Here is a 23,051-nt window from a genome sequence, read left to right as displayed (position 1 = left end):
CCACTGAAACAAACTCTTGCTCCAAGTGGGGATTTTTCACCAGACCTTCTGTAGGGTACCTGCCCCCACCTGAACAAGTTTACAGGATGAGGCCCCAGGAACCAACAAATCCTCTTTGCAAAGGGCCGCAGTGTGATGGCAGAGTGTCTGCTTTTCCTGAAAAGGGTCCACTCCCTGGTGGCATTTCCAGGCAGGGCTGGGGGGTGACTGGTGCCTGGAAACCCAGGGGGAGCCATTGCTGCCAGCCAGTGAGGTGGCTCCCTATGTTATGCAAGGGCACAAGTAGGCGTCCCACCGTAACAGGCACTCCCTGCTGCGCCAGCCTGACATGGGCTGGCCGTCAGTGGGGGCCACAGCTGGGCCTAGCAGTCCAGGGCAGGTGATGTGGACCCAGGAAGGAGATCTCCTGGCTAGGTCAGTCCAGGCCTTGCTTTGCTTTCCTTCCCTCCTGCCTGGTTTCTTTCACAACAGCTCCTGAGCAGTTCTTTTTAACTCTTAAAAGCACTCAGCCATGACCCCCCCTGCTTTCTCTCCCCCTCCAAAACCCCAGGCAGCCAATCCAGCGCCGCTTCGCTTGCCGAGGCAGAGCTGCGAGGGGGCTGTGTGGATAAAACCAGCTTGGCATGCCTCTTTTCCTGGGGACAAAACGGCCGGAGAAGCCGCCCAGGACCAGTAGCTTCTTTTCCTGGCTGGCCCGGGCGGAGGCGAGCAGGTAAAGGGTCCTCCTAGGGTGCTAGAGGCAGGAGACCTGCGCGGGGGTCGGGTGGAGAGGTGCCCGGGCCACGCAGCTTCCCAGGAACCTTCGCAAATCCTAGGGTCGTCGAGAAATGGGTAGGGGGGACTCTTCCAAGAACCCTCGGCCCTCCTAGCCTTGGGTGCTTCTGAGGTTCTGCTCACGGAAGCACGAGCGTCCAAGTCAGGGCCAGCAGGTGCCCCGAAAAGTGCCCTCTGCCGGTTTTGCTGGGGCGCCCCCCCCCCACCTTTCCTCAGGCCGCTTTCGCTTTCTCTCCCCCAGCAGCAAGAGCAGGGCTTCGGATCTCTCCAGGAAAAGGACCCGGCGGCCTCTCGCCCGCCCCCCGACGAGCCGGCCAAGCCATGCCCCATAACTCCATCCGCTCAGGTAAGCTTTCCCGTGGCGGTGGGGGCAGGGACCAGGGTGGGAGGGAGTGGGGGAGTCACTCGCCTACTCCCAACCTGTACGGCGGATGAGAGAAGAGCTTTTCCCCCGGCTGTGTGCCTTCCACTCCCAACTGGCGCCCCAACTGCCGCTGCCCCCTCCAGCCGGGCTGCCGGCTCCGGCCTGCCGGTCTCTTCCAGCCCCCAGCCCCCTCGCCCCACGCGCGTTGGGGAAGGAGGTCCGGGAGGGCCACACCGCGGACGGCAAGACAGGGCATTCCCGGCCCGCCTGCGCGGAAGTTGCGCGCGCCCAAGGCCAGCCCGGGCGCCCTCCTGCCGCGGCGAGCCAGGCTTGCGGGGAGGACCCACCCGAGGGGGGCTGGTGGGTCATCGGGCCGAGCCCCATGGCGAGCAGCCCGAGCGAGTCGCTGGGCTCTCTCACCCGCCTCGCCAAGCGGGGCGCAAGACTCCGCCTCTGCGCCGGCCTTGGTCCGCTTGCGGAGGGAGGCAAACGCGTCCTCTGTGGCCGGAGATGGGGTCGCTCCTGACCGACTCGCCCCACCCAGGGGCACCGGAGAAAACCTCCTCCAGCCCCCGCCCCACAAAACACACAAGCTTGGAGTGAAGTGCTCGCCTGCTGTTCAAACTCTCCTGGGGCTCCCACGTAGCAACCTCCAGATCCCCTGGTTTTTTTGGGGGGGGGGGTGAAAAGCAGCCGCTCCTTTATTCCATGTGGGGCTGAGCCCCGGGGCGAAGAGGGAGCTGGGCTGCTACAAGAAGCGCACCTCCTTCTTCTCACCCTAGCAAAGTTTCGACGTGCGGGAGACGTGGATCGGGATCGGCGGGGTCTGGCGCGCCCCGCACACACCTCTGAGCGCGCGGGGAGAGTCACAGCCCGCCCACCTGGCCAGCGCGGGGCCCCTTTTCCAAGTTGTCCAGACATTTGCGGTGTTGGAGGCAGAAAGGCCACCCCGAGGCCTTTGCCGGCTGAAAGTCAGCTCTGTGGCTCCCTGGCCAACCAAGTGGGGCCAACGCAGTATTTTCGTTTCATCCAGAGCCAATATTCAACTGGGCCCCCCTTAACGGAGAGGCAGGTGCCCATGGGCGTAGGCAAGGTGGGGCAGGGGGGTAGCTGCCCCCCTAAATGAAGTAAACCAATAAATATCCTTAACTAACTGAGGTTCTGCCCCCTAACATGAAGCCTGCCCCCCCCCACCACATAAATCCTGGCTACGCCCATGCAGGTGCCTGAGATCTCCACTGGTCATCAGTTTCCGTATTATTTGCATTTTCTTCTTCTCGGGGTAAACTTAAAGAGAGCAACCGTGAGATTTCTCAGGAGGCAGAGCGCCGGAGAATTGCCAGCGGCGGGTTGGAAAGAGAAGGGAAAATTCAGTTCCCATTAGAGTGAAATTTGGATGTGGGGTATTGCCGCTTCTGCTGCACGGTTGGCCATTATTATTATTATTATTATTATTATTATTATTATTATTATTATTTGTTGTTGTTGTTGTTGTTTTGTTGTTTTGTTGTTGTTATTCCCCACCAGTTGTGCAACCATTTAGGCTTTTAGATGTCAAAATTTCCCTTCTTTCCCAGCGCTGCAAAAACTCTCAGGGTTGCCACAATACGGCAACTCACTGTAGCATTGGGCCGCCCAGCTAATTCAATGTCCGTTGCCTGCTGAGCAACTTCCTTAAAGAAGTTCATATTCGAGTGAATGCTGGGCCTAACATTACGTTTAAGAAAAAGCAGGTGCAAACGAGTCCAGCTTGCCACGTGTCGGCCTCTTCGGATTGAGGCGCGTCTGATCCCCTGGGTCAGGTCTCCTGCCGCCCGCCAGCAGCCCTTCCAGACTGGATCGCGGGTGTGTGTGTGTGTCCGGATCCCATCTACTCGGCTGCTTCGGGCCACGTGCGCTCGCCGGTGCCTCTTTCGAATCCGAAGCAAGTCCCGCTTCGCCCCGGGAGGCTTCTGGGCGGGCTGAGGCCCCCTCCCTCCCGTGGGGAGAAGCAGGGAGACCGGCGGCGGCGGCTGCGAAGGGATCGGAGGGACGCTACCTCCGGCCCGCCACGTCGGTTTTGCAGTCCCAGGCTGCCTTCTCGTCGACCATCGCTCCGTCCCGCCCCACTTCCCTTCTCTTTCAAGGGCTTCCTTTTTTCCTTTCCCCCGAACAAGGAGGGCCCCTCGAGGCGTCCGCTTCCATCTCCACAATTTCGTCTCACAATTTCAGCGGCCGTTTTCTTGGAGACGTAAAAGCACATGAAAAGCCTGCATCCTGGATCCGACCAGAGGCCCATCGAGTCCAGCATCGTGATCTTACAGAGGCCGACCGGGTGCCTGTGGCGGAAACCCGCCGGCAGGATTCGACCACAAGCGCCCTCTCCCTTGCTGCGGTTTCCAGCAGCTGGCATTCAGAAGCATTGCTGCCTCCAATTGTAGCCGCAGAGCCGAGCCACCGTGGCCCTCGACGGCCCTCTCACCCAAACGATCTCGTCCCACTCGGAATATTTCTGCATGAAGGAAACGCTCAGGCGGGGCCCTTTTGCAGACCTAGTTTGGCCACAGCGGAAGTAGAATTGGATGGCGATCAATTCAACGTACATATAACAAGAGCATCTGAATGGTCCCCGCTGCCCACGTCGAAGTCTTGGGGCGCCTCTGAAGACTTATTGCTGGAGTTCTTATGGCGCATTTCTTCGCCATACATTCCCAAGCGCTCCTTCTGCCCAAGGCACAAACGGGGCATTTGGACAGGATTCTCGCTGGGGCATCCCGACAACCCCAACATCTCTTCAAAGACCCCGGCAACCCTCTTGCAGAGGAGACGGATCCGTCCCCCCGGGATTCGGTTCTTTGGCTCGACTCGGCCGCTCCCATGTCCAAGGGGCGGGAAGGCGCAAAGCTTTTATTTTGGATTGGTCTCGTCGTGTTTCTCTCGCGGGGCTCGCGAGCAGCTTGAATGAAAAGGTGCCCGGTCACGTTCCCGTCTTCCTCTGAGGCAACCTCTTCACCCAAAATTGACAAAATAGATAAAAGAGCCGACATAAAATGGGGAGGCTGCGTCCCCCTCTTGCCTCGACAGCGACCACCTTCGGGCTCCTGTCTGCCGCCCTTCGGGTTCTGACAAGATTCGGCTTTTCCAGAACCTTTGGTGACATAGGTGCCAACTCCCTGGGGCCCCTGGGTGCTCGAGCACCCACAAAATTCCCCATGAAGGGACCGGGCACCCACAGATTTCTGTGCCAGGGCACCCATGGTCCCAGGCACCGACGGTCGCGGGGCACTCCTGTTTGGTATTGACCGGGCGCTGGAGCGAATTTGCTTTTCTGACTTTTAAGACGGAGTCGAACACGTCTTGATTCCATCCCCTGTGGGAATAAGGAGGGAGAAAAGGCCCTCAGAAGTTCGTGGCGCCAGATCCACTGCCTTTTTTTTTTTTTAACTGACTGGCGAAGAGGGAATGTGAGCGAAGCTTGTCAAAAAGCAACAGGCGCGGCTACTGCGCTCGAAGGAACAGAGAACGGAACCGGAGCTCCACAGGGAGATACTGCGGACGGAGTAAGACCTGGCAGCTTCTGGGAGGCGTGTACACACGTACAGGATGACCCGCTGGTTTGCAGCCCAGAGGGCAACGGGGCCAGACTGTTGGCTTTGGCCAGGTTTTGCGGCTTCGGCAGTTTGCGCATCTCGGCAGCGGAGTTGGTTGCTCTTCTCTCGCCAGCTGTTTGCCCCCGACTGCTGCTCCATGGAAATGGCTTGCTTGCAGCCAGCGTGGCGGGAGACGGGGTGGAGCACATGTGCCATTAAGAACCAACTCCTAGGGGCTGAGGTCCCTTCTCCCTCCCAATAAAATATTTGAGGGGGGTCGCCCCCCCATGTTGATGGGCACTGCCATTCAAATGGTGTACATGTGCCACGTCTTGTGATCAATTATGCCGGTTTGGGGTCTGGGGGCGCAGCCGGGCCGAGGAAATCTGATCTGGAAGTCCGTCACGAGGAGGAAAAACCAAGTGAGAAGCGATCGGGCTTGATCAAACTTCTTTTCCTCTCTGCTGTTTCCGGATCTTCTGAGACCCCGCGAAATTTGCTGCGTTTCGCGCGGTGATAGAGCAGAGAAAGTAACATGCTAGGAGGAAGGCGGGGAGAGAGAACTCCGGGACCTCCAGTTCGCAGCTTGAGAGGCCGGCGAGGCCAAATTCCTACCTAGCGCTGCGCGCTTCCAGACGAGCCTTTGAATGTCCTTCATGCAGGTTTGCGTCTAGATGGAAGCCGATTGCAAGAGTCCGGCAGCCTGCACAACCCGGCTGCGGGAGCGCAGCTGAGGCACCCGGGGGAGCCCTTGTTGTCCGGGGGCTGGAAGCGGCGGCGGTGTCCCTCCAGGCCGGAGGATTTTTGCCGAGCATTTCCCTTTCGGGAGCCATTTCATGCCCGCATCCTTCTCAGTTGGCTCGCTGACTTAAGAAACCTCATTCGAGGAAGAAATTAATTAACACTGCAATTAGCTATTTGATTGGTAGGAAACGGCAGCCTTCCCTTCCAAGTGCAGGTGTGCAGGGGCTGGTTGAAAACCTGTAAGGAAACCTGACTCTCCCCATCCTCCGCCAGCCCAGGGATACCGCGGGCGCTGCTCTGAAAGTTAACTTTTTACAGTTCTGCTGGGTTGTTGTTGTTGTTCAGTCATTCAGTCGTGTCTGACTCTTCGTGACCCCATGGACCAGAGCACGCCAGGCACCCCTATCCTCCACTGCCTCCCGCAGTTTGGCCAAACTCATGTTAGTAGCTTCGAGAACACGGTCCAACCATCTCATCCTCTGTCGTCCCCTTCTCCTTGTGCCCTCCATCTTTCCCAACATCAGGGTCTTTTCTAGGGAGTCTTCTCTTCTCATGAGGTGGCCAAAGTACTGGAGCCTCAACTTCAGGATCTGTCCTTCTCGTGAGCACTCAGGGCCGATTTCCTTCAGAATGGATAGGTTTGATCTTTTTGCAGTCCATGGGACTCTCAAGAGTCTCCTCCAGCACCATAATTCAAAAGCATCAATTCTTCCGCGATCAGCCTTCTTGATGGTCCAGCTCTCACTTCCGTACATTACTACTGGGAAAACCATAGCTTTAACTATACGGACCTTTGTCGGCAAGGTGATGTCTTTGCTTTTTAAGATTCTGCTGGGTTAGGCTAGTGCAACGAGCAATCAGGGGAAATCACGTACCCCGGGGGTGCTAACGTGGTGAAGAGAAACATTCCAAAATATTTTTTTGGGGGGGGACAATAAAGCCCACACAATTCTGTCGTGTGCGCAGACCCCACCAAGTGCAAGACCCCTCTACGAGTCCCCTTACTGCTGCTATTTTCAAGAGCACCCAGAAATGCAATTCTTCAGGCGGCGGGGGTGGGACGGGAGGTTCTCCTATTTGTACCCAAAGCGCCGCAGTCTTTGTGCTCTTTGCAGCCCCATCCATGGTGCTGAAGCGGATGCGATCCTCACTGTCCTTTCCAACCGTGCAATTCTATGATTCTATGAACTATTGTCCACGCTGACTGCCTGGGCAGACGGGAATTGGGACCATGGCAACACCTGGTGTGATTCTGCGTTATCTGTTCTCCTTTGCCCTGTTGGGTCAGCTTCCACCGAGACCAACTAATAACACGGAATAAGTGCACCACTAACGCACTATTCTTGTGTCAAAAACATGTTGCAGAAAATATCTACTACAGTAAAATACCAGCCTCTGGAAGGGCCCTCAGTTTCCATGTCATGTCTTCTTCTCTGGTCGAAACAAAATAGAAAATTCTTTCCAGTAGCACCTTAGAGACAAACTGAGTTTGTTCTTGGTATGAGCTTTCGTGTGCATGCACACTTCTTCAGATACACTGAAACAGAAGTCACCAGATCCTTAAATATTCTTCTCTGGTGATCACTTGTAGCCGAGTAAGATTGTATTCCATAAACGCGGTTTTAACAGTGAGTCCGTAAGTGACTGTGGAGGCCAATTCTGGATCCTCGCACCCTTCCACAGTGGGGACATAGGTTTCCGGGCGGGAGTTAGTCACGGTGAGGCTTTGCCAAGCGTGCCTTCCTCTTAGCACGTTTCTCCCTTTTGTCCTGAGTTCGAGCGTCTTCAAAGCCCGGGAAGTGTTTGCCCAGCTTTGGGAAGGAGGTGCGATGCTCTGACAGGATCCCGGACTCCCACCTGGGCGGCAGCACCTCAGTAGGTGGGTGGGCAAGGGAGTGTCAAACAGCTAACCCGCCCTCACTGCCCAGCCTTGTTGGCACCAGGCCACCCCCCCATGTGCTGGTCCCTCCCCCTGCTTGTTGTTGAGTACTGGCACCTTTTTCTTTAAAAAATGCGCTGCTTGTTGTTGTTGTTGTTGTTGTTGTTGTTGTTGTTGTTTAGTGGTTTGGTCGTGTCCGACTCTTCGTGACCCCATGGACCAGAGCACTCCAGGCACTCCTGTCTTCCACTGCCTCCCGCAGTTTGGTCAAACTCATGTTGGTACCGGTAGCTTCGAGAACACTGTCCAACCATCTCATCCTCTGTCGTCCCCTTCTCCTTGTGCCCTCCATCTTTCCCAACATCAGGGTCTTTTCCAGGGAGTCTTCTCTTCTCATGAGGTGGCCAAAGTACCGGAGCCTCAACTTCAGGATCTGTCCTTCCAGTGAGCACTCAGGGCTGATTTCTTTAAGGATGGATAAGTTTGATCTTTGTGCAGTCCATGGGACTCTCAAGAGTCTCCTCCAGCACCATAATTTTTACATGAGTAGGAATGTGTGCTATTTAAAATGCATCTCTGGGTTATTTGTGGGGCATAGGAATTTGTTCACCCCCCCAAAAAAAATATAGTCCAGCCCCCCCCCATGGTCTGAAGGACAGTGGACCGGCCCCCTGCTGAAAACGTTTGCTGACCCCTGATCCAACCATTTGCCCCAACGCAAATCCCCTTCCCTTGCCAACTGCTATAACAGGGCTTATTTCCTTTTTTGCCTTCTCATACTGCTTGTATGAGAACGCAAATACCAATTCCAGCTTATCTCTATAAGCTTTTAGGATGAGGTTGCACAGGCTTCTATAACAATTATGATACCCAAGGATGCTTAGGCAGACTTGGGTTATCTTCTCCCTGGTTTATGTTTCCCTCTCAACAAATAAATCACCCTCAGACTGTTTAAGTAAATAAATTGTTAGATTTACTCACATCCGAAGTCTTGGCAGGATTCAACAGATGCAATGATGAAAATCAGTGATGCAAATCAGACAAGCAATAATCATTGAAAGTTATAGTCCAAAATGGAGTGTGCTCTCTGGACGAGAGTTTACAGACATCCTATCCCATTGTGGGTAAGAAAAAGTGTGTGCAGTGACAGGAAGAATTAAATATTTTGTTTCTATTGTTCTCCTTCCTGCCACACAAGTTTAGAGGATATAATAATAATAATAATAATAATAATAATAATAATAATAATAATAATAATATATTTTATTGTACTCCCCCTCCCCGGCTGGAGCCAGGCTCAGGGCGGCTAACATCATAAAACTAGTTGCAGGTAGGTACCCGTGTTGGTCTGCCATAGTCGAAAGAAAATTAAAAAAATTCCTTCCAGTAGCACCTTATTTTTCCCCCCCAAATTAAATTTTTATTAGTTTTAACAAAATATAACATACACATAACAAAAACATATACAAACAAACAAACAATGAAAACAATAATAAAAAAATAAAAACTTGAATCTTAATACAACTATCTCATGTTAGCCGCTTTGAGACTCCTTCGGGTAGTGAAAAGCGGGATATCAAATCCAAACTCTTCTTCTTCTTCTTCTTCTTCTTCTTCTTCTTATTCTTCTTCTTCTTCTTCTTCTTCTCATTTTCTTATCGTTGTGGGTTGACTTCCTCATGTCCTCTCTCCCTGCGTTCCTTGTATATCAACTTTAGTAATTTCTTTACATTGCTAAAATCATCTTTTTATTAATTAACCTTAACATCTCTTCTTATCTAATATCCTTATCAATTATTCAAACAGTTATATACCTTAAATCTATCTTCTGAATCTACAGCCTAACATATCTTTCAGCTTGCTTCTAATCTTTAATCTTACAACGATCTTTTAAATACATTTTAAATTTCTCCCAATCTTCTTCCACCGCTTCTTCCCTCTGGTCACGAAGTTTCCCGGTCAGTTCAGCAAGCTCCATATAGTCCATCATTTTCACCTGCCATTCTTCTATGGTTGGTAACTCCTCTGTCTTCCACAGTAGCACCTTAGAGACCAACTAAGTTTGTTCTTGGTATGAGCTTTCGTGTGCATGCATGCATGCACACGAAAGCTCATACCAAGAACAAACTTAGTTGGTCTCTAAGGTGCTACTGGAAGGATTTTTTTTATCATAAAGCTAACACAGTATACAAAGAACAAAAGAATATAAAAACAGGCAATCAATTAATTAAAATACATCTTAAAATTAGTTCAGAGCAAATTAAAATCTGGACAGATGGCAGTCCACGGGTAAAATGGAGAGTGGATAATATTACCCAGGGCCAACTGTTATCACTGGTCTTATTTAAAGGACCTGTGAGCGGGCTAGGAGACTTCTTTAATGCTTGTTATTATACAGAAAGAAAAGAATCAGACTGAACCCCGACCAAAGGGCTGGTGGAACAGCTCCGTCTTGCAGGCCCTGCGGAAAGATGTCAAATCCTGAAGGGCCCTGGGCTCTTCTGTGAGAGAGCGTTCCACCAGGCCGGGGCCACGGCCGAAAAGGCCCTGGCTCTGGTCAAGGACAGTCTAACCTCCCTGGGGCCTGGGATCTTCAGGGATCTCCCTGGGACCTATGACATCATAGAGTCCCCTGTCTGTGACTATCTAGCAGCCACACCTTTCTGATTTGGCTGCACATCCCTCTCACAAAAAACAAGGCCTGTGAATAATTATTTAAGGCATTGTATAATAATAATAATAATAATAATAATAATAATAATAATAATAATAATAATAATAATAATATATTTTTATTATTATTATTAATACTCCGCCAATCTGGCTGGGATTCCCCAGCCACACTGGGTGGCTCCCAACAGAGTATTAATAATAATAATAAAGTGATCAAACATCAAATATTAAAAACTTCCCTAAACAGGGCTGCCTTCAGATATCTTCTAAAAGTCAGATAGTTGTTTATTTCCTTGACTTCTGATGGGAGGGCGTTCCACAGGGCGGGCACCACTACACTATATGTTTAGCCTGGAGAAGGCTGAGGAGGGGTCAGAAACCTTAGACCAGGGGTCGGCAAAATTTTTCAGCCAGGGGGCCCAGTCCACTGTCCCTCAGACCTTGTGGGGGGCCGGACTATATTTTGGAGGGGGGAAAATGGGACGATGCGCGAGATGTGAAAGGGCTCCGGAGAGGGGCTGCTTTAAATTGCTGTGTCTTGCGAGTGGCAGGGGCTGGCGGAGGGACGATGAGTGGTGTGCGAAAGGGCTCTGGAGAGGGGCTGGTACTAACAAAGCCCAGCCCCCTTCCTCCTCTAGGCAGGGCAGGGAGAAGCCAGGAGGAGGGAGGGAGGAGGCGCCGCCGTGGTGTGTGTGTGTGGGGGGGGGGGAAATGGCGCAGCCCAAACAATCAGAATCAGATCCACGCGGCGATTCCCAGACCGTCCACGGGCCGGATCCAGAAGGCAATTGGGCTGGATCTGGCCCCTGGGCTTTAGTTTGCCGACCCATGCCTTAGACCTAGGGATCAAATGTGCCTCTCCAGACCTCTTTGTTGTTGGAGAACAGTAGATATACTGCAGTGGTGTGCAGAGAAAAAACCAGATAAGGCTGCTGATTGTAAGGGTAAAGGAAAGTTTTGGTTTGGTACTCACAGCAAACAAAGCTATCCTAAGTCTTGGCTGGAGGGAAGTGGCAGAGCACTTTCGCTTGTCTGTCTGGATGGAGGAGTCTGTGGGTGCAGAAAGCTCTATTTTTGCATGACTGGCACGTAGCCTACTGTATAAGGGACACCTGCTACCCTGCTCAGTTTTGCCTCTAAGTCCCACCCCATCACTGGTATGGTTGCCCCTGCAGGAATATGACCCATGGGCTAAAAGGGGGTTAATCTTAAGGTGTTTGGGATGGAAGAGGGCAAAGGCTTCCTCCCTGCTGCTCCAGAGGGCAGGAGTAGAGATTATAGGAGTGCAGGAGGTTAGATTTTGTTTGAACATTAGGAGAAATCTCTTGATAACAAAGTGCAGTTTGATCCTGACACCAATCAACCGAGAGGGGTAGTGATGGACTCTCTCTCCATGGAGAGGCTGGGCTGTCATTTATTAAGAACATAGGAAGACCCTTGCTGGTTCAGGCCACTCATCCTGCTCTAATACCTGAAGGAGCATCTCCACCCCCATTGTTCTGCCCGGACAATGAGGTCCAGCGCCGAGGGCCTTCTGGCGGATCCCTCGCTGCGAGAAGCCAAGTTACAGGGAACCAGGCAGAGGGCCTTCTCGGTAGTGGCACCCGCCCTGTGGAACGCCCTCCCACCAGATGTCAAAGAGAAAAACAACTCCCAGACTTTTAGAAGACATCTGAAGGCAGCCCTGTTTAGGGAAGCTTTTAATGTTTAATAGACTATTGTATTTTAATATTCTGTTGGAAGCTGCCCAGAGTGTCTGGGGAAACCCAGCCCAATGGTCATTGTATAAATAATAATAATAATAATAATAATAATAATAATAATAGTGAATTATCATCATCATTATCATTGTGGCCAACCGTATGTCTGTGGGTGACCTACAACCAGGACTCTCCCTTTCTGCAGCTTCCAGAAATGGGTATTCAGAGGCACTTCTGCCTCTGACTTGGAGGGCACTAGTAGCCATTGATATCCCAGTGTGGTGTAGTGGTTAAGAGCGGTAGACTCGTAATCTGGGGAACTGGGTTCGTGTCTCCACTCCTCCACATGCAGCTGCTGGGTGACCTTGGGCTAGTCACACTTCTCTGAAGTCTCTCAGCCCCACTCACCTCACAGAGTGTTTGTTGTGGGGGAGGAAGGGAAAGGAGAATGTTAGCCGCTTTGAGACTCCTTTGCGTAGTGAAAAGCGGGGTATCAAATCCAAACTCTTCTTCTTCTTCTCTTCCCTCTCCTCCTCCATGAATCTGTCTAATTCTCTTTTGAAGCCGTTCAAGTTGGGGGGATTTTCTGGGGTGTGTGTGTGAATTTCATAGTTTAACTATGTGCTGTGTAAATGAGTACATTTTATAAACTTCAGCCATGTCACCTAGCTTACTGACCTTTTCTCTAAGCTAAAAAGTCCCAAATGCTGCAACCTTTCACAGAGGGGAGTCGCTCCACCCCCTTCATTGTTTCGCTTGCCCTTTTCCGAATGTTATTGGGGAGTCTCTATCTCTGGATTTATTTCCTTGAGCAAGCGGTTGTTGTGGCTGGACGCCCTCCCTGGCTCCATGATTTAGGGTAACATTTCAGATAGATAAATAATTTCGCAAGCGGCATTGGCAAATCCTTTCGGTTTTCAAGAAGAGAATTGGGGTCTATAATCTGCCCTTTGGACTGCATTACTTCCGCAGCACGATCCAAATCGTTACAACAACAAGCACCAGGAAGTATTTTCAAGAGATGTTGGCAGACATCTCTTTAGGTAGAAGGACAAATTTCTTGAGTCTTTAGTTCAACATATTATGAAGTGGGAGACATATTAATAAGCTGAAAACCCACCTTTCAAAAAAAAAAAAAGTAAAGCATTTGGAAACAGTTTTTCCCCCTCTCTTGCTCTCTTTTTCTTTTTTACCTTCTTTCCTTCTTTCCTCCATAATTGTTATTGCCCTCTGCATGATTGCTCTGGCCTCATATTCCATCTCCCCTCAGAGGCATTCGCAATTCTGTCGTTATTCTTGTATTAGTGCTGAGCCCATTACAGCTAATTTGTTCACCCTAATCTCTATTTATTTTTCCCTAGTTGATATTAGATTTGCCTCTCTATTGCGCTCTCCTGATTCTTTCCCTTTTGGTCTTTCTAATGGGTTTCTCTGTTAATGGTACCCAACCTTCCTTCCTTCCTTCCTGCTTCCAACCCCGCAAATCCTCCCATTAACTCCTTGATGCCCTCCTTCTGCTCAGACCCCTGATAGGTGGCTTTTCGCAGTTTTGCCGCTCAGGCTCGAGAAATTACCTGTAGCTCTAAGCAAAGCCCAAAAGCACTCGGACAATTGTGATTTGATGAGAAAAAGAGTCTCATTGGCAGCATCTGTGCTCTTCTACCCCTGCTGGGCTACGTTCAGGACCCTCTCCAGGCAACGCTTCCTTTGTGCAATGAGGCGGTTACTCCTTTTCTTCAGAGGATCCAGACCTCCTTCCTCCTGGCAACACGTCTGTTGTGGAGATGTTGCATTCCCCAAGGATTTAAAATAGGCTGCAGTGCACCATAGAAACATGATTTGCCCTCGATAGGTACGGTATCCAGGAGCAGGTATCAAGGAAACCTATTGGCTCATGTCAGTAACCACACAAGCTCCATTTGAGGATTGCTAAAAAATAAAAACAAAACTTGTTGTTGTTGTTCAGTCATTCAGTCGTGTCCGACTCTTCGTGACCCCATGGACCAGAGCACGCCAGGCACTCCTGTCTTCCACTGCCTCCCGCAGTTTGGCCAAACTCATGTTAGTAGCTTTGAGAACACTGTCCAACCATCTCATCCTCTGTCGTCCCCTTCTCCTTGTGCCCTCCATCTTTCCCAACATCAGGGTCTTTTCCAGGGAGTCTTCTCTTCTCATGAGGTGGCCAAAGTACTGGAGCTTCAACTTCAGGATCTGTCCTTCTAGTGAGCACTCAGTGCCGATTTCCTTGAGAATGGATAGGTTTGATCTTTTTGCAGTCCATGGGACTCTCAAGAGTCTCCTCCAGCACCATAATTCAAAAGCATCAATTCTTCAGCGATCAGCCTTCTTGATGGTCCAGCTCTCACTTCCATACATTACTACTGGGAAAACCATAGCTTTAACTATACGGACCTACAAAACTTCCATATGAGAAATATTGCATTCCACCATCTGAGCTTTTTTTTGGTTTACCATATTGCCCCTACTTAGGTCACCCCATTGGCATGATAATATGTGGGGCAGGACTTTGGAGAATCTTGAACTTTTGGTATGATATGAATGCATTGATCAAATATCTGAGTAATACCCCTCCCCACTCTCTCACTATATATGAGGGTCTGGTGACTTCTGTTTCAGTGTATTTGAAGAAGTGTGCATGCAGACGAAAGCTCATACCAAGAACAAACTTAGTTGGTCTCTAAGGTGCTACTGGAAGGAATTTTTTTATTTTTTTATTTTGTTTTGACTATAGCAGACCAACACGGCTACCTACCTGTAACTCAAATATCTGAGTAAGCCTTGCAATCCGTAAAGGTAAAGGTAAAGGGACCCCTGACCATTAGGTCCAGTTGCGAACGACTCTGGGGTTGCGGTGCTCATCTCGCTTTACTGGCTGAGGGAGCTGGCGTACAGCTTCTGGGTCATGTGACCAGAATGACCAAGCCACTTCTGGCGAACCAGAGCAGCGCGTGGAAACGCTGTTTACCTTCCCGCCGGAGCAGTACCTATTTATCTACTTGCACTTTGACGTGCTTTTGAATGGCTAGGTTGGCAGGAGCAGGGACCGAGCAACAGGAGCTCACCCCGTTGCGGGGATTCAAACCGCCGACCTTCTGATCAGCAAGCCCTAGGCTCTGGCTTAACTCCAGTAGTTACCAGTAACAACATGCTGAGACAGGGAAGGCAAGCAGCCCCACACCTCCCAAAAAAACAAATGCACAGGTATATCCCAGGAGAAGAAGGCACTGGGAAGAGATTTTAGTTTGCTACTTAGATTCAAGTGTCTAAGGCTGACACGCTGCCTGTACAGGGTTTTTAAAAATTCCCTCTTTTCACTATAGTGTTCTGAAATCAGGTGATGAGTTTGTTCCAACGGAAATGGAGGCAAAATGCAGCCATAAAGAAACAGAAGGGAAATACTGGGCATGTTCAGGGGATACCTGAGTTTTGCAGAAGTACAGAAAAACTTTTTTCAAAAATTAAGGAGGTGCCTCCCCCCCCCCCCCCGTTCCTGGCGCCCGGTGCTCAGTAACCACCAATTGCTGAGTGTTAGTTAGAAAATAAATCATGGGGAGGGGAATGGCCTGCAGGAAGAGCAGGTACTCTGAATGCAGCCACTCTGGCAAGGTGGGCATTTTGTGGCTCTAGTTTCAATCCTGTTGCTTGCCACATTATCTTTTAGAATAGAGCAGTTGGGAGTGTGACTGGACAGAAATAAGTTCAGCTACCAGGAAGCGAGAGAGAGGGAGGGAGGGAGGGAGAGAGAGCTGGACTCTATTGCTTCCTGGTTGCCATACATCAGGAAAATTCCTGACAAGTCCTGATTTTCAGGTGCAAAAATGATGTGGGGTGGGGGAAAATTTTGCTGAATTAACAAAATGTAAGGGAAAACTCAGACATGGGTGGTGCTGTGGGTTAAAGCACAGAGCCTAGGGGTTGCCGATCAGAAGGTTGGCAGTTCGAATCCCCGTGACAGGGTGAGCTCCCGTTGCTCGGTCCCAGCTCCTGCCAGCCTAGCAGTTCGAAAGCACGTCAAAGTGCAAGTAGATAAATAGGTACCGCTCCGGTGGGAAGGTAAACAGCGTTTCTGTACGTTGCTCTGGTTTGCCAGAAGCGGCTTAGTCATGCTGGCCACATGACCCGGAAGCTGTAGGCCGGCTCCCTCGGCCAGTAAAGCGAGATGAGCGCCGCAACCCCAGAGTCGTCCACTACTGGACCTAACGGTCAGGGGTCCCTTTACCTTTACCTGATGTATGTGAATGCGACGGAAAAAGCAGTGGAAAGAGCTGCAAAAAAGCTTTAAATCATTATTTTGGGGACAGGTTTCCCCAGAAAAGCTGAACAATTTTGGTAGGTTCCTACAGAAAGAAAGAAAGAAAGAAAGAAAGAAAGAAAGAAAGAAAGAACCAATTTTGAAATAGGGCAACCCTATGGTTGTGCATTCTGGGGCGGGGGCAGGATCTCAGGCTTCCGTTCCCTCTGTGTGATGCTTGGAACTGGCCTTGTAGGCCGGCCATGTCCTCCTGCCAGAGGTGGCTGCATTTGCCTGGAATCTAAGCTGTGCCTCGGATGCGTCAGCTTTAACTCTTGGCCGCGTTCCCTGGGAGTGGGGAAGGGAACCGAGAGGCCAGAGGTCAAGAATGTTAAACGTCTCTTGACTAGGACTAGCTGTACCTGCGAAACACAAGCCTGGTGATGCCATTGCTCATGATTATTATTCAAGGGTGAAAGATACTCGGAGTCCAGTGTGACTTTCATGCTCTTTATTCAGCTCATGGTAGTGAGGAATGTAGTTCTCCCAAAACGTTTGCTTTATATACACTATTTACACAATGGGCCCCATGTGATTGGCTAATTCCGGGATACTCCTGTATGCCAATCGGAGTGCGGATTCACTTCCACCTGGAGCTGGATTGGGTGGCTCCTGCAGACCAATCAGACTGCTGCAATCTCAATCCTATTGTTCTGGGACCAATCAGACTGCTGCAATCTCAATCCTATTGTTCTAGGACCAATCAGACTGCTGCAGTTTGGATCCTATTCAACTCAGTACATAACAAGGGGAACAAAAATGGCCGGGAGAACAACCTCTTGGACTGTGGCTGGCGGCAGCAATGGCAGAAGGGAGGGTCGGGAGGTGGGCTGGAGCCCCCTGGAGAAGGGGAGGGGTATGCCCTGCCCTGCTGGCATCACAGTCAACTCCGGAAACAGGCTCATTCACCTCCCCACTCCACCTTTGGGGAACCTCTTTACTATTTTCTCAAGTCACCTGGCAGCTCATCCCCAGCGGAGTGACGTTCAGAAGTTGAGCCTGTCAATCAATCATCCTTCGATGCTGAGAGTCAGACTGTATGCGAGATGAAAGGTCTGGGACTGGAACCAAACTTACTTCTGAGCCCCAGACCAGACATACACAAGAATAGGGGTTTCTTAACTATTTGCTCCTGCATCATGGCCCTAATCCAGCTCCCAGCGGTTATTCCCCCCAACGGGTAATTGAAGCTTTGAGGGACAGGCATTTGAACTAGAGCTATGGCATGGGGGGGGGCACGGGGTCAGATTCCCTGCACTATTACTTTCCAGGGTGGTGTTTTGTAGAATAAACAGATGTTGGAAGGATTTATAACACGGCTGGCCTGGGATGCTTTGCTGGATAATTTAATTTTAAATTTTTTAATTTTTGGTACTAAGATTTTTATTAAAGTTTTTCACATAGGATAACAAGGATATTTTATTCAGTAATTAACCTTCTTCTTTATCACTTGTGTGAGAATGCAAATATCTATTTCAGCAGAGTTAAAAATCACCATCCGTGTGCAGCTGATCTCTAGGCGCTATTAGGACAAAGTTGCATAAGCTTCTACAGAGGTAGATTTAGGAGAGCCAGCGTGGTGTAGTGGTTAAGAGCAGTAGACTCGTAATCTGGTGAACCGGGTTCGTGTCTCCGCTCCTCCACATGCAGCTGCTGGGTGACCTTGGGCTAGTCACACTTCTTTGAAGTCTTTCAGCCCCACTCACCTCACAGAGTGTTTGTTGTGGGGGAGGAAGGGAGAAGGAGAATGTTAGCCACTTTGAGACTCCTTCGGGTAGTGAAAAGCGGGATATCAAATCCAAACTCCTCCTCCTCCTCCTCCTCCTCCTCTTCTTCTTCTTCTTCTTCTTCTTCTTCTTCTTCTTCTTCTTCTTCTTCTTCTTCTGCAACTGCCTCTGTTCTGTCACACTGGGCACAGAGCTTCAGGGGCGCCACAAGGGAGGCCACAACTATGATGTGGCCTCCTCTGTGGAAGACAAGAGGCAGAGTCCACACAGGGCGCAGCTGAAATTTGAGACCCCAAGGCCCGCCTCTGTCTTCTAGAACCATTATGATAGCCAAGGATGCTTTAGATTATCTTCTCCCAGTTTTATGTTTCCCTCTTAACAAGGAAATCACTCTCAGACTGTTTAGTAAACAAGGAAATGCAAGGTTTACCGGTACTCACACCAAAACTCTTGCCAGAATTCATGTGATACAGATTCTAGAGATACAGACACAGGCAATAACCCTTAAATGTTGCAAATATGGAGGTTCAAAATGGATATTCTGCTCTGGAGAAGAGCAAAGAAGGTAGGAAAAAGAGTGTGTAGTGACAGGAAGGAAGAGATAGGGATTCATGTATTTTTAATCTTTTGTTGGAAGCCTCGCAGAGTGGCTGGGAAAACCCAGTCAGATGGGCGGGGTATAAGTTAAGTAAGTAGGTAAGTAGGTTTTCCTCCTCTAAAAGCCCTGTTTTTTTGAGGATCAGCTAAAAGTTTAGCAACTTTTTTTGCAAAGGGAAAAACCCTGTTTTTTTGAGGATCAGCTAAATGTTTTGCAGCTTTTTTGCAAAGGGAAAAGCCCTGGTTTTTTGAGGATCAGCTAAAAGTTTTGCAGCTTTTTTTGCAAAGGGGAAAAAGCACAGCTCCTTTTGCAAGGGGGGGAAAAGCAAAGAGGAAAAGCCCTGTTTTTATGGGGTTCAACTCACATTTCTGCAGCTTCTAAAGGAAAGGGAGCCTTTTCCACAGTTTCCAGACAGATAATCTAATCAGTCAGTCACATGTAGCTGGGGAAACAAACAACCTCCCTCTGCAGCACATTCAACAAAGGAGGGCGGGGCAAGAGGGCGGCGCTGAAAGGGAGCCGGGACTCTTATCTCTCTCCCGATCTCTTGCTGATCGGCTGCTCAGTGGGGTCCTTTCAACACCCCCTTTTCTCTTTGTAAAATAAAAAGCATGATCCTCTTTTGGCCCCTGGGTGATTCAGCTCCAGGGACCACCATTCGCTCCATAAGATATTTCCCCTTACTTTTTAGGAGGAAAAAAGTGCATCTTATGGAGCGAAAAATACGGTAAGTATTATTATTATTACCCAGTGCTTTTTCTTCAGGGGGTACTCAAGGATACGCAGTACTGTCACCTCTTTTTTGTTGTTCTTAAAAAGTGTTAACACTTTCTGTAACAAATTCATGGTGAGTACTGGCACCTATTTTTATAGAAAAAAAGCACTGGATTAACCCATTGTGTTTTTCCCGTCACCAGGTTTGGGGGTACAATAGTAATTGTTGGTGTTGGTGTTGCTGTACTTATACCCCGCTTATCTGAGTGGGGTATAACTATTACGACTGATTGCCCCAGTCAGACATCATGGAGTCCCCTCAATACAGGTTCTGAAACTCTGTGGCGCCATTGCCCCCGTTTGCAACTGTCTAGCAATCATGCAATCCCACACACAAACCGCTGCCCCACAAAAGGTGGGTGCTTTTGTCCTCTACCTGCAGCTCGTCCCCAAACAATGGCAACTCTAGGTGGCATCTAACTTTCCTCTTCTTTCCCCCCCAAGGCTGAGAAATTACTCAGCACCCTCTCCACCACCCACAACTATTGGGGTGGTGGAGTAATGCACCCCAAGGAGAGGAATAGAAACCCTTCGCACTCCAATTAGCAGAGCCCCACGCTCCATCTAGAACCTATCGTTAACAAAAATATCAGCAGCGGCTGCAGCACAGAGTTCCGAACTGAAACCATCTCTCCCCATCCCTCTCGGGACTGGGTTTGTGTCGTAGCAGGACACGGAGGATTGAACCAGCTGGGCGGGGCCTTTGTGAATGGCCGGCCCCTGCCAGAAGTAGTGAGGCAGCGCATTGTAGACCTGGCACACCAGGGCGTGCGGCCCTGCGACATCTCCCGACAGCTGCGGGTCAGTCACGGTTGTGTCAGCAAAATCCTTGGCAGGTAAGCATGAAGGTGGCCACTCAGGGCTGTGCAGAGCTGGGGTGAGTAATGACCGTGCCGGAAGACAGATTGGCCTCTTGCTCAGAGAATCCGACGAGGCATCAAGAAGGAGCTCTAGACAAGGAGGCTGAGAGCAAATCTTTCCTTTGGCCATTTTCAAAGGCACCATCCTGGGAGCATTCCAGAGGTCAGGGGTGGCTAGCTGGAGGGCTGTGGGCTCCATGGAACAATTCGCCATGCCCCTGATCGCCCAAACAAATTTTAATCATATTGTGGCAAAAGTTTTTGCTTGGTTTCTCCTGCAATTTTATTGTGTTGCTGTTTCACGAGCATTCCAGGCTTGCCCATTTCCCCTCTCAAGGAAGGAGATCTTTCAGAAAGCTCATTTCACACGTGCTCAAAATCTTTGGATACCCTTATCAACCACATTGTGGAGCCTGACCATGACTGTTCAGCCCTTAGAGTGGTGTTGTCGATGCAGCAGACATTGATGTCCAAACAAAGAACTGTGGCTTAACCCTGGTTTACTAACCACGATCTTAGGCCACCTCCAAATGAGCTTCTGTCGTTTCAGCTAAACAATGGTTTAGCAAGCTGGGAATGTTAAGTGACTAAGTGCTGTAGTATTGGGGCTGTGTAAATATAGAACGGGATGCGGGTGGCACTGTGGGTTAAACCACAGAGCCTAGCGCTTGCCGATCAGAAGGTCGGCGGTTCGAATCCCCGTGACAGGGTGATCTCCCGTTGCTCGGTCCCAGCTCCTGCCCACCTAGCAGTTCGAAAGCACATCAAAGTGCAAGTTTCCATGCGCTGCTCTTTTTCGCCAGAAGCAGCTTTGTCATGCCAGCCACATGACCCGGAAGCTGTACACTGGCTCCCTTGGCCAGTAATGCCAGATGAGTGCCACAACCCCAGAGTCGTCCGCGACTAGACCTAATGGTCAGGGGTCCCTTTACCTTTAAATATAGAACACCATGTAATCCTCTTATTGTGTTTTCTTCAAGTGGAAGGGTCCCCTTTTGCCTGAAGAAACACCCTGTGCTTGAAGTGTAAGAAAGAGAACTCTGCTATATACTGTGGGTTTTCCTGGTTGCCTACTGTGCAATTGCTTAACTCAAGTGCTTGAAAGTACAGTGGTGCTGTCTTCGGGTTACAGACGCTTCAGGTTACAGACTCCGCTAACCCAGAAATAACGCTTCAGGTTAAGAACTTTGCTTCAGGCTAAGAACAGAAATTGTGCTCTGGTGGCGCAGCGGCAGCGGGAGGCCCCATTAACTAAAGTGGTGCTTCTGGTTAAGAACAGTTTCAGGTTAAGAACGGAACTCCAGAACAAATTAATTTCTTAACCCGAGGTACCGCTGTATTCACCTTCCTGCATGGATGTCTGAGCTAGTGAAGTGGGATGGAGCTGCCAGTTATGTGAGGCTGCCTCTGAAAAGTGCTCAGAAAGTTCAACTGGCTCCAAGAGCTGCAGCCAGACTGTTGATGGGGGCTGGTTATAGGGAACAGCTCCACTGACTACCAACCTGTTTCTGGGCACAATTCAAAATGCTGGTTATGAACCTATAAAGCCCTACGTGGTTTAGGCCCAAGCTGTCTGAAAGGCCCTGTTCCCTCATACAAAGCTCCCTGAGCCCTGAGTTTTTTGCGGGGAGGCTTCTCGGTCCCATCACCTTCTTGGAGGGCCTTCTTGGTGGCTGCTCCCAGACTCTGGATCTCCCTCCCTGGAGAAGCCAGTCTGGCTCCCTCCTTGCTGTCCTTCTGCCAGCAAATGAAGACTTTCTTGTTCCAACAGGGTTTTGGGAACTGACTGTTTTTAGGCAAAGTGCCAGGGCCGTGATGTTTTCAATAGTAACAATCTGTATGTTTTAAGGTACTGTGTTTGTGTGTGTGTGTGCTATCAATGTTTTATTTTTAAACCCCCCCCATGTTTCTCTTTTAACTGTAAACTGTTTTGAAAAAGGTGGGATGTAAATTAATAGAATAATCCTAATCCTAAAAATAAATAATTAGATGTGAGAAAGCTGCTGTCTGGGTCAATGCAGTTTTTTTTTATTATTATTCCGCAAGGAACCCATTTTGAAATTTCCACTCTCAGCAGGAGCCCATCTCCATGTATGCAGCTACATTTCAGCTGGAGGGGTGATAAAACTCTAGGCAACGCCAAGAACATTTCTTGTTGTGAGTGTGGTAATCCTATTACTTTGTCTATTGGAGTAGGTACTACGAGACTGGCAGTATACGGCCAGGGGTGATCGGGGGCTCCAAGCCCAAGGTGGCAACCCCCAAGGTGGTGGAGAAGATTGGGGATTACAAGCGGCAGAACCCCACCATGTTTGCTTGGGAAATCCGGGACCGGCTGTTGGCAGAGGGCGTCTGTGACAACGACACTGTTCCCAGTGTCAGCTCCATCAACAGGTGAGAGCACTGACCACATTCCATTGTGGCGATGGTAACCTGGTTTTATGGGGCCACTGTGGGAATGTTTAGGAGTGTGGATGAGTATATATTATTTTATATATATCATCCCAGCTTGTGTGAGCAAGCTCCAAACTTAGCAGAGTTACATTCCCTTCTAAAACACAGCAGAAAACAGTTGCATAGGCTTGCTAAAGCCTCTATAAGAAATATATATTCCTGGTATATTCCCCTTCTTCCCTCTTAAAAGCAAAGACACAATACAGTACTGATTATTAGATATAATAGAGTTTACTTACAGTCATCCGTGAGTCACAATACAGGCTCAAAGAGGCAGATAAGCTTAGATAAATATATTTACATGTGGTGAAGCTGATTCCATAGGGGAACAGGCTTCACCTCTGCTTCTCTCAGCTGCAAGCTGAGAGAGAGCATCCTGCTTGGCAAGGCAAAAATGGGGAGTCTTCTTTGGGTTCTTGTTCCCAGGTAAGACCACACCTACTTCTGGTTCCTGTAACTCAGTCCAGGTAAACAGGAAGTTAAGCCTGGAGGACTGAGTTACCTTCATGTCCACTCTAGCAGTGTTGGGTTTGGCTGCTCTGTGTTTACATCCCACAGCCACTTGGCGCCTAGCTTATATATCTGAGCTTCTAAACACTGGCCAGGACCAGCTTCTGATCTCA

At 49.7% G+C, this 23,051-nt stretch overlaps 1 protein-coding gene across 10 annotated transcripts in view; it reads left to right on the top strand.

The window, feature by feature from the left end:
* The first annotated feature begins 1,009 nt into the window (after nucleotides 1-1,009).
* PAX8 (paired box 8) overlaps nucleotides 1,010-23,051 on the top strand; it is a 38,302-nt gene continuing 16,260 nt past the window's right edge. For 5 of the 10 annotated variants that reach the window (XM_033159232.1, XM_033159228.1, XM_033159231.1 and 2 more), the window contains exons 1-3: nucleotides 1,010-1,120; nucleotides 19,782-19,950; nucleotides 22,168-22,368. In XM_033159232.1, the coding sequence (XP_033015123.1) occupies nucleotides 1,096-1,120; nucleotides 19,782-19,950; nucleotides 22,168-22,368 (395 nt within the window). In that variant the 5' untranslated portion in view covers nucleotides 1,010-1,095. The remainder of the gene's footprint in view (nucleotides 1,121-19,781; nucleotides 19,951-22,167; nucleotides 22,369-23,051) is intronic. The other 5 variants (XM_033159233.1, XM_033159234.1, XM_033159230.1 and 2 more) reach the window with 2 other exon arrangements.

Source organism: Lacerta agilis, chromosome 8 (genome assembly GCF_009819535.1).
Source record: "Lacerta agilis isolate rLacAgi1 chromosome 8, rLacAgi1.pri, whole genome shotgun sequence".
NCBI lineage: Eukaryota > Metazoa > Chordata > Lepidosauria > Squamata > Lacertidae > Lacerta > Lacerta agilis.
Note: the sequence above shows the minus strand (reverse complement) of the source record. Positions and strands in the feature narration are given on the sequence as shown.